The sequence below is a fragment of the Citrus sinensis genome, chromosome 2 (assembly GCF_022201045.2).
Source record: "Citrus sinensis cultivar Valencia sweet orange chromosome 2, DVS_A1.0, whole genome shotgun sequence".
Lineage (NCBI taxonomy): Eukaryota > Viridiplantae > Streptophyta > Magnoliopsida > Sapindales > Rutaceae > Citrus > Citrus sinensis.
This window is the reverse complement of record NC_068557.1, coordinates 25563217-25573798: the sequence shown is the minus strand read 5'-3', so window position 1 is coordinate 25573798 and position 10582 is coordinate 25563217. Positions and strand designations below refer to the sequence as shown.

At 36.7% G+C, this 10582-nt stretch overlaps 1 protein-coding gene across 2 annotated transcripts; it reads left to right on the top strand.

The window, feature by feature from the left end:
- The first annotated feature begins 3516 nt into the window (after positions 1-3516).
- Positions 3517-8769, top strand: LOC102624731 (cysteine--tRNA ligase 2, cytoplasmic). Of its 2 annotated transcripts, XM_006468661.4 has the most exons (10): positions 3517-3867; positions 4226-4463; positions 5267-5330; positions 5837-5998; positions 6399-6569; positions 6650-6931; positions 7027-7152; positions 7645-7851; positions 7976-8092; positions 8185-8769. In XM_006468661.4, the coding sequence occupies exons 2-10, from the start codon at positions 4258-4260 to the stop codon at positions 8461-8463; spliced, it is 1614 nt and encodes a 537-aa protein (XP_006468724.1). In that variant the 5' UTR covers positions 3517-3867; positions 4226-4257; the 3' UTR covers positions 8464-8769. The 2 variants fall into 2 exon arrangements, with proteins under 2 accessions (XP_006468724.1, XP_024951397.1); XM_025095629.2 differs by lacking the exon at positions 3517-3867 and having other exon boundaries at positions 4319-4463; positions 5202-5330.
- Positions 8770-10582: the final 1813 nt, after the last annotated feature.

The window sequence follows — 10582 nt, the reverse complement described above, 5'->3', positions numbered from 1 at the left end:
CTACAGCCCGGTATAGCCCACTAATGGATCCGCCTCTGGGTGTAATATCCAAAGCAAAGAGATGAGCGTAGTGTACGTAATGGACTGTGAAATGGCCAGCTTTGCAGTGATATTACACCACGTGTCGTTGACAGAATTAGAGGATAGCTGCGAAACTAGATAGCAGGTAGTCCAACAGCGGAGATTCCGTTCGATAGCTTCGGCCGGTTAATTTTCAGGGACGTCCCCTGAGGTTCTTCGTATTAACATTTGAGAGAAAGTATGAATGTATTTACCATTTCATTTGGTAGCTTGTGAGAGAGAGAAAAAGGTCCAATGGGTTCATTTGAAATTTTACTGAAACAGGCAACTAACCAGTTCCTATGTATCTTCCCTTTCATCTGGACAAGCCAAAAATGGGTTCCTTTCTTTTCCTAAAAACTCACACAAATCGACGAACCCACATCTTCGAAGCAGAGGGATGAACGACTAAAGCGCCGGGTGGTGGGAAAATAGTGCCGTCGAGTGACAATCGTCGGCAACTGCAGACTTCCTACTCGCGACTGTCATCGAACCACATATAAAGGGTGAGTCTTCGATTCAACTCATTGCATGTAATTTTTAGTTGATTTTTCATTAAAAATGAAATGGATTTGAAGTTGTTTTGAAGGACTTGGTGCATGTGTGTTTAGTGTGATTCGAACTTGTTTACACAATAAGAGCTAAATAAGCTGTTGATGCCGAAGTCCGGATGAGTTGGTTGGTGACTCGATTTCAGATCTATGCATCAACATTAAATTTATTTGGTGGGAAGCTGTTGGTTGATCTCCAAGAAGATCATCAGACTATGAGCAAAACATTCATGAACAGATAATCCATGAGCAGACAACCCGCGAGCATGCGAGTACAAAGAACAGTCAGGGGACGCCGAAAGTTTTTCCAGCAAAAATCCTCCGACGCTCAAGTCAGCGATTTGGGTTTATTTGGAAAAACTTGTACCATAATTCGCGTGGCTTAATTATGAATGCTTTAAACAAAAAGCTTAAGTAAATTTATGGGAAAACAGTAGAAATAATAAGTAAATTTATGGGAAAACAGTAGAAATAATCAATCTTAAAGAAAAAGAAATCATAAGAGAAAGAGAAATTTCCTAGTGGTAGAGAGAGAAAAAGGTCCAATGGGTTCAGTTGCCCAGCCAGCGAGAAATAAATATATCCCCCATTTTCCTTCCCCTTCCCTAGGGTTTTTATAGGAAATTATAGTGGTTTTTATCCTCTCCCCTAGAATTTTTAAGAAAACTACTAATTTTCAGCCCATTAAGAATATGATCCTTAATATTTCGGAGAAAATGTTTTGACTAAGTCGTGCTTCCTGGTAACCTCTTGGTCGGGATGATTTGCTTGAGGTGACCAATAACATCCTGGTCGAGGTGATGTGCTCGAGGTCACCACATATTATTTTGGTCGAGGTGACCAATAACATCCTGGTCGAGGTGATGTGCTTGAGGTCATCACATATGATTCTGGTCGAGGTGACCAATAACATATTAGTCGAGGTGATGTGCTTAAAGTCACCAAATAACATCTTAGTCGAGATGATCTGCTCAACCATTTGCTCACTTTTACTTTGAGAAGAGCACGATAATGTATGAGTAAACACCTTATCTTGGTCATCCTATTTCATTCCTCAAACATAAGCCATTGCATGTAGAAATTAGTGGTTGTTATGTGATTTCTGTGTCAATTTAGCTCTATAATCACAAATACGATTTCAAATTTATGTGATTTCTGTGTCAACTTAGCTCTGTAATCGCAAATACATTTTCAAAATTTTTAATAAAATTAATAAAAAAAAAGAGAAAGGAAATTTTTTTCCCAAATTTTTGTGGCTACGGTTGTACTTATCAAACGTATATGGCTAATTTTACACAAATACAATGAAGAGGTGTTGGATGATGTTCGTACAGAAGATTTAAGTTGTTTGTGTTATTGAAGATATCTTGTGTTTTCATTTGCAATTTCACCATTGAAAGGGCTCCGTAACCGATTAGAGGTTGAATGTGTAAGAAGAAAGCAGTAATGGCATTCCTGAGTGGGATCCATGGCATGTAATTTCCATTTTTGCTATAATTGAAAGCTATGAATCCCAGGTCTCTTGAACACTTACTTAATTTTGGGCTCCGGATGTAAAATGACATCATTTCCATCTATTGTGACTATGGCAACGCTTTAAATGAAAGGTGGCGTGGTTTTTGTGAAAATATTTTGTTGAGCACACAATGAAATGATTCCATTTGCATTGAATATACGGAAGTTCCTACATGAATAATTTGTGGTTTCATGTTATGTTCTTTCGGATGTTGCTCTCATAGAGGTTGAAAAGGAAAAGCGAGTCCTTTTTCATCAAGGCATGGGAAGAGAGTGAAAAATCAAAAGTGGAGAACAAGTAAGGCTTTTCGCTAAATTGTCTTTCTCTTAGAAAGCATGTTAGGCTGGTGTACAAACCACATTGTTACCCTTGGAGCACAAGTCACCTTTGTTTGCGACAGAATGAGTAGAAATATATTTTTATCCTTGTCCTACTGATATGTGAATTTGAATCAATTGTGCTGAAAATGTTGAACACAGCTCAAAATAAATTAGCTGCAGGTAGCGCTACCTGCAAAAACAACGCGTTTTTTTATATGGCCATAAACGATTTGGAGATCTATCTCTTTCTCGTATTTTTCCTTAACATGTAAAGACCCGTGGATGTTCGTTCATTCTGTCTATATTATGTAATAGAAAATGAAAGATCCACGGGATTGTGGGTGATGGAATTACTGAATAGCCACAACTTTCTCTTACTGTTCGTAAAAGCTAGCCGGCATACCTTCACTTGTGGATAAAATTTATTCCTGCAGTGCGTGCAGTTATCTTCATTCTTCAACAAATTTTATCATAAAATGTAAATGGTTATTTGCTCAACCTTCCTTTTTTAGGTTGGATTTATGAGAATAGAATGTGAATTGATATCATGTTATCGAATAAGCTATCAAGCGAAAGTAAAATTAAAGTGGAATTGGAATTGGATGATGATTGATGAATTTCGATAAAGCTCAAAAGTTGGTAATGGAAGTTGTTTTTAGCTGCCGACTGGGTTTTTATTGTAGAAATAAACAATCTGTAAATTAATGCCGGCAAAAATAATCAATTTCTTTTATATAAAGTGGGTGTAAATAGAATAAATTTAAAATTTTGATAATATTTGTAGTAATTGGATAAACTTAGAGTATCACTGATAATTTTTCCAAAAAAAAAAAAAATGTACTGCTTTTTAAACCCTGACGACTAGGCGTCAATTATTTTCCAACCGATTCAGCCAGTTAAAGAGTGACCCTTACACTTGCGCGCCACTGTTTTTTTAATTCACCTTAGATTTTATATAGCATTGCATAAATTTTATGCTCATCTAAATCATATATTCGCGTATCAGACAATTCTGGAACATATTAAGAAAAATGTAAAGCAAAACGAAACAACTTTTTAATATGAAATATAAAAATTATACCAAATCCATTGAATATTTGATGACCCCACGACGGAATTTTAACTAATTAGCGTACTGCGTACACTTTGAAAAAGTTCCTTACTCAAGATTGGAAATTACAAATCCCCAAATCTGGCCAAATTCAGAACCACAGACTGACAGACACCCAACAGCAATAACTTTTTCCCTTACTGAAAATTTTCCTTCTAGTTTTCTCTTAAGTCCAGCCAGCCGCATATTCCACCGTCGTGCCTGAAAGACACATTCCGAACGCTCTTCAAATTTCCTTAAAGATCGCCTCCATTGGACAGCGCATTCTTCCTAACGTGCTAGCGGAAGAAACTGTGATAAATAAACTTTGTGAGAACTGATATTTTTACTTTATATTTGGCTTATTTATTTTTTTCTTTGTTTGCGATAAATTTTAATTTCAGTAATTGTTTAATTATGGTTTGGCTTTGGACAAAGAATTAAATTTCAAAAAATTTATTTTCCGACATCGGTTTTTTTTTTTTTTTTTTTTTCTGTTATAACGGACGGACTTACTCCACGGCCTTCCCCACCTCCCCACCCCAAATATGAGGGTAAAATGGGTAATATATGAAATAACAGGGAAAAGGGTAGGCTTCTACTCTAGACCCGGCAGCAGTAGATTGTATACTCTCTTCTCAGCACAAGTGTAACGTTGAGTCTTTTCGGTGCGTTTCTGCGTAATCAGGTTTTTAGGGTTAGGGTCTCTCTAAATTCATAATGGAGGCATCGAAGGAAACCGGGACTGTTGCCGCTCCGAAAATGGACTTGACATTGAAGATTTACAATTCGATGACGCAACAGAAGGAGCTATTCACGCCGATTGTTCGCGGCAAAGTTGGCATGTATGTCTGTGGCGTCACAGCTTACGATCTCAGCCACCTCGGCCACGCTCGCGCCGCCGTTTCATTTGACCTTCTTTACAGGTATTCTTCTTTTCAGATTAATAAGCGCACTTTTTTTCTTTTCAGCTGAATTGAATTTTAATCGAATTATGATATTCATTTATATGTTAACTCTTTTGTTGATTCAACACATATAGTGAATTATTGAATAAAAGCTAATGCTACTCTGTTATTGAATTTATGGTACTTTAGCCATTCAAAAACAAAACAAAAAATTGAAACTTGATATACTAGATAAGAATGTAAAAGAAATTAAATTCTAACCCTACCATGTTATAATGACACATGAAACAAGATCAGGCGAACTCAGATAGGGAGCTGATACAATGTTACTGAACGGTTAATTATCTTTTTATGTTTCAAATGATATAAATGTTAAGCTAGAAACAATCAGGATTATGTTGTGTCAAATTATGAATAGTGTGTAAGTGGACATTAAATGGTATGATTTTGGTAGATTATTTCTGCATGGAAATGTATGCACAATTTTGGAGTTGTAGATTGCTGTGAGTTTGGTCTTTGGTGACAACTTTTATTCTCTACTTTTGTCAACCTAAAAATGTTCTTAACTTAGGTTGAAAGAAGAGCTTTTTTGGATGATTTCTTGTTGGAAAGATGTGGACCCTGAGGCTTTGAGTTCAATTCAATACTGAATTTAGTTTCATTCCTTTTTTGGGTCATTATCTGTTAGTGGATTTGTTAATTGAGTCACAATTGTTTTATCTTACTCTTTTTTTCTTTTCCATGCACTGGCAATAGTTTCAAAGGGTTTGGTGTTGATACGTGAAACTTCATCCTTGCTTAATGTGAACTGAATTCTGCAGATACTTAGAACATCTAAAGTGTGAAGTCACTTATGTTCGGAATTTCACTGATGTAGATGACAAGGTGAGAATCTCCATTCTATAGAATATGCTGGATGATTGTGTATTGTGGTTTTAAACCGAAATTTTACTTGTGGCGATTGCATGGTTTGTTCTTTGTTAATTGTAAAGAATGATTCCAGTAGGTGGTTTACATAGATTGTGACTTGAATAAATTTTGTTTATTTGTTTGCATTATTATGGAAGAAGGATACATTGTTACATGTGAAATATCAATTATGTTGTAAATGTTCGAAATCAAAGAAGATAATGTGCATTTGATGCATTAATACCATGAATATACTGAGAAGCATTTGTGAGACACTTGAATAGTTGGATCTTGCGATGCATTGACCATGCATTACCATTTTCCAATTTAAACAATTCACGGAATCCACTTTTGTGATGCATATAGGTGCTGTGCTAATAGGCACTTTTACATTTTGGCTAGGTTAATGTTCCTGAGACACTCCTCCACTATCCTTTTTCTTGATTCTTTTGTACAGATTGCTAATATCTGTAACTATGCAGATAATTCGAAGGGCAAATGACCTTGGCGAAAATCCTTTAAGTTTAAGTAACCGATATTGCCAAGAATATCTGGTTGACATGGCTGATCTGCAGTGCCTCCCTCCCACCTATCAGCCACGCGTGTCTGATCACATGGAACAAATCAAGGATATGATAACCCAGGTTTTCTTCTTGCTATTATGCTTTATTTGTCTATGAGAAATATTTGGATAATGGGAATCTAAAATTTGTAGAGATGGAATCGGGCAACAAGTGTAGAATAATACATTACTGAGTTGTTATTTATTGTAGTAAAGTATAATGCATATAAACTTTGCCTCCCCATAAACAACACGGTATGTGGAACCAACTTGGTCAGCATAGCAGTGATGTCTATTCATATGTTTGTTACTGTTTGTTTATTCTTATATTTTAGGTAAATTGTTCCTGTATTGAACTATTTTTATGTGAATCAAGAATCACAATGACTAATAATTTAATAGTCCTTCGATTTTGGGTACATAAGTCTTAAATTAATGGCATCTCAATCTATGAAATGTTAATCACCTTTTGTATTATGCAGATTATCAACAACGATTGTGCATATGTGGTTGAGGGAGATGTTTTCTTTGCTGTTGAAAAGTCTCCAAACTATGGTCGATTATCAGGACAGAGGCTGGAAAACAATAGAGCTGGTGAGCGTGTGGCTGTTGACTCTAGAAAGCGTAATCCTGCTGACTTTGCCCTGTGGAAGGTGTGAATTCCTGTTGAAGCTACTGAATGTTGACATTTTTGACATCTCACTCATAATCTGATCTTTTTCTAACTTTGCAGGCAGCGAAGGCTGGGGAGCCAAGTTGGGACAGCCCTTGGGGTCCAGGAAGACCAGGGTGGCATATAGAATGCAGTGCAATGAGTGCTCATTATTTGTCTTCCAAGTTTGATATTCATGGTGGTGGAATTGATTTAATTTTTCCGCATCATGAAAATGAGATTGCCCAGAGTTGTGCTGCATGCCAAGATAGCAATGTGAGCTACTGGATGCACAATGGGCATGTTACCAACAACAATGAGAAAATGTCAAAATCATTGGGCAATTTTTTCACAATTCGCCAGGTGAGATGGATTCCAAGGGTCTCCTTGGTTTGTTCTTTATAGCGAGCCACAGTACCGTGCCAGTATTTGTGTTTGATGCATCTCATATCTTGTAGATTACTGAACGATACCATCCACTGGCCTTGAGGCACTTCTTAATAAGTGCTCACTATCGTTCTCCCCTCAATTACTCAGTCTTGCAACTGGATAGTGCATCGGATGCTGTTTTTTACATATATCAGGTTCGGAGCTTATTTTCATTCTGAAGACTTTTCATTGGATGGTTTTTCCACTTTTTCTGGCATGTTAATCTTTGTGCACCCTCTGCTATTTTCTCTTGTGGAATTTGTAGCTGTCCTCTCACCGAGTTTAGACCAAACTGCATGATGAGTTAGTTACTTAGTGATATCTGTCTGTTATTTTGAGGTATCTGTGTGTTATTTTGATGGTTATAATTTTTAAGTGGTAAATATCTGTTGGGTGAATTTTACCGAAACTCTCCTTACTAGCAGATTTTGTTTCTTCTACAGTTCAATTTATCAATGGCTATAATATAAGAAATTTTTAATAGGATCTCTTGCTTTGTTTTCATCAATTACCACTTGATTGCATGAACAACTCATTTCCGTCTCTGAATTTCCTATTACATAGAACTGAGGGAGTAAACAAAAATTGAAATATTCGTATGCATTTTCTATCTATATTTATACATTTGAGTTTGCTGTACTTGTTAGACTTTGCAAGATTGTGAGGTTGCTTTATCACCATTCCAAGAACATGGCAAAACAGCCCGCATCAATCCTGCTGCAGAGGACTGCATCAACAAGCTACGAGATGAATTCCATGCAAGAATGTCAGATGACTTGAACACATCACATATATTAACTGGTGCCTTCCAAGATGCCTTGAAATTCATAAACAGTTCTTTGAACATGCTCAAGGTATTAGTTTGATGCCTGCTTGGACATGCCTCTCTACCCCCATCTCTCTATCTTTGTTTTTATGTGTGGAGTAATTTTTTTTTTTTTAATAAGTTAAAAAAATTCGTTTGGTTGATAATTGCAGAAGAAGCAACCCAAACAACAACAATTATCGTTGATTGAGTCTCTTCGTAAAATAGAGAATGAGGTTAAAGAAGTACTGCGTATTTTGGGATTGCTACCACCTGGGGCATACTCTGAGGTTAAGACGGCCTTTCTGGTCCTGTTGCATGTTTTCTTTGATGATTCTCCATTTGATTGAATTTAAAAGCAGAACAAAAATGTTTAAAACAGGTTTTGCAGCAGTTAAAAGACAAGGCACTGAAGAGAGCAGAACTGACAGAAGAGGATGTGTTGCAACTGATTGAGGAAAGAGCAGCAGCAAGAAAAAACAAAGATTTCTCGAAGAGTGATCAGATCAGGGCTGATCTAACCAGAAAAGGCATTGCACTCATGGACATGGGCAAGGAAACAATTTGGAGACCATGCGTTCTAGTGGAACAGGAACAGGAAGCACCTCCAGCTGAAAAAGAGAAAAAGCCAGCTGCAACTGGGGAAGAACAAAAGGCTTGATGTTGGATCTTGGAAGCCTTTCTACCGGCCCTGGTTACTTAGTCTGAATTACTACCAGTCAAAAGAATACACAAATTTTGGTTCATATATATCTACTAATGTTGTAACAAATGAGATTTGCTCAGATTCTGACCCTTTGAAGCTGTTGGGAAGTATGGGGTCAGCATTATTTAGTGGCCATATTTTCGGGTTCCAAACACAGACAGTAAGTGTACCAGAAAATTTGCATGTTCAAAAATTTTATTGCACAGGATTTTAATTGTAAAATACAGATATTCTGTTAAATCTCTATGTTCTTTTTGACTACTGTCATAGCTGCTACATGAACTTCTTGCAAATGTATTAATCTTGAGTCCAATTGTACCGGCATTTTTTTCACACCGATTGCATATTCTCGGCAGATGGTTATTAGTTGACATCTAATACATCAATCAATCTGGTAATGGTAGTGACCAAGCAAAGATTTAATTATAATCTGGTGGATTTGGGGTTTCTTTGATTGAAAGTTTGCCTGGACTGAAAAGGACTCTTCAAGTGTTGGTAAAATGCAGTTCACGGTTTAGAAAAGATGCCTGGGTCGGTTGGATTTCTTGTTGCGGCCGTTTGGGTTGATCTTTGAGAATTTGAAATTCAATCATTTCCGTGCAATTACCAAATCACTCAGATTCATCTGAAATTCAACAACACCATATGGAAAGGTTCATGATGTCAGGCCCAATTGCCCTTGAAAATAGGATGTCCGCTGTACTGTTATTGCATGGGGACGACGAATTTTACTTGTAGCAATAAACTTCCCCCGAATGCGGCCAAAACTGTAGCTACATCATCGTACTGGCTATACGTAATAATAATAAATGGGTGTACATGTTACTGTAGTATCACATGCCTGCAATATATCACGTTCATCACATGGAGCTGGCTAAGTTACAGATTCTGTAACATACAGATCCAACTTAGCCAGCTCCTGATTGGTTAGCTAGCTACCAAACAAAAACAATTGCATGCTTTTTCTCCATACGCAGGATAGGTGTGGTGCATGCATTGGGTGCGTATGTTACAGAATCTGTAAGGTAGACAGGTCCCACATGGCATTAATAGACCAGAACCTAACCTATCTTTATGTACTTGTTGCGAACGTATCTAGGAATCTTGCCAAGTAATATTGCAACTATTACAATAATTCAAGCATTGTATTTAATAACACAGAGACTTTTCACAATTAAACTTGATTGTGAAAAGTCTTGATTGGTACAATTCTTGAACTTGATTGGTACAATTCTTAAACTCGATTTAACTTGATTGGTACAATTCTTGAATTATTGTGACCCTAACTCATAACCATACTCCTTTACCTAGACTTGCAATCAACTTGTACCATAACACATCAATCAATCAGTTACAGACAAAGACTCACAGCAAAGGGTACTGGTTCGCTGCATGAGTCTATCCATTAAAAATCCAATTTGAATTGCACTTTTCTACATTGATGTAATATATCATAGTTATAAACAGAGGCAAAGGACCACACGCACTGGCTATCGTTTAAAAAAAAAAAAAAAAAAAAAAAAAAGTGATGCCCAGTTAATGTTAGGCTTTTCTGTCTCCTTTGGTTAAGGCTGATGCAGAGCCTAGCTAGCTAGCTAATTGCTTTTGTAGCACATGGACATGGCTACGGCCATGGCTGCACCTGCACGAGCAAAAAATAAAGAAAAGCCCTGATTGTGGGGACTTGACGTTGCTTGAAAAGGAACAAGCATGCGGGTTGTTCTTGCATATAGGATCTCTGAAACTTGCTTGCTTACAGATTACAGGCTGTGAACTCCCAACTTTAGACTGATCTTATCAGACAAAAAAATATAGTATTACTCTGGTACAATCTTGTTTCTGTCTGTGTTGCTGTTTCTACAATCAATTCAATTAATGTAACTCGTTTTCAACTACTTTAACAATGACTTTTCATTGGATGCATACAAAATTACAAATGTTACGGGATATTTGAATCCACTTTTTTTTTTTTTTTTACACCCACTTTCTATTTAAAAATTTTATTATCTAAATAATTTTTACAAAAATTACTTGATAATTTTGTCTGCTCTTTCTCTTCTTCATTTCACAAATT

Coding starts and splice junctions, on each gene's coding strand:
- LOC102624731 (XM_006468661.4), top strand. CDS start 4,258: ATGGAGGCATCGAAGGAAACCGGGACTGTTGCCGCTCCGAAAATGGAC. Junction 5,331..5,836: donor TCACTGATGTAGATGACAAG/GTGAGAATCTCC, acceptor GTAACTATGCAG/ATAATTCGAAGGGCAAATGA. Junction 6,570..6,649: donor CTGACTTTGCCCTGTGGAAG/GTGTGAATTCCT, acceptor CTAACTTTGCAG/GCAGCGAAGGCTGGGGAGCC.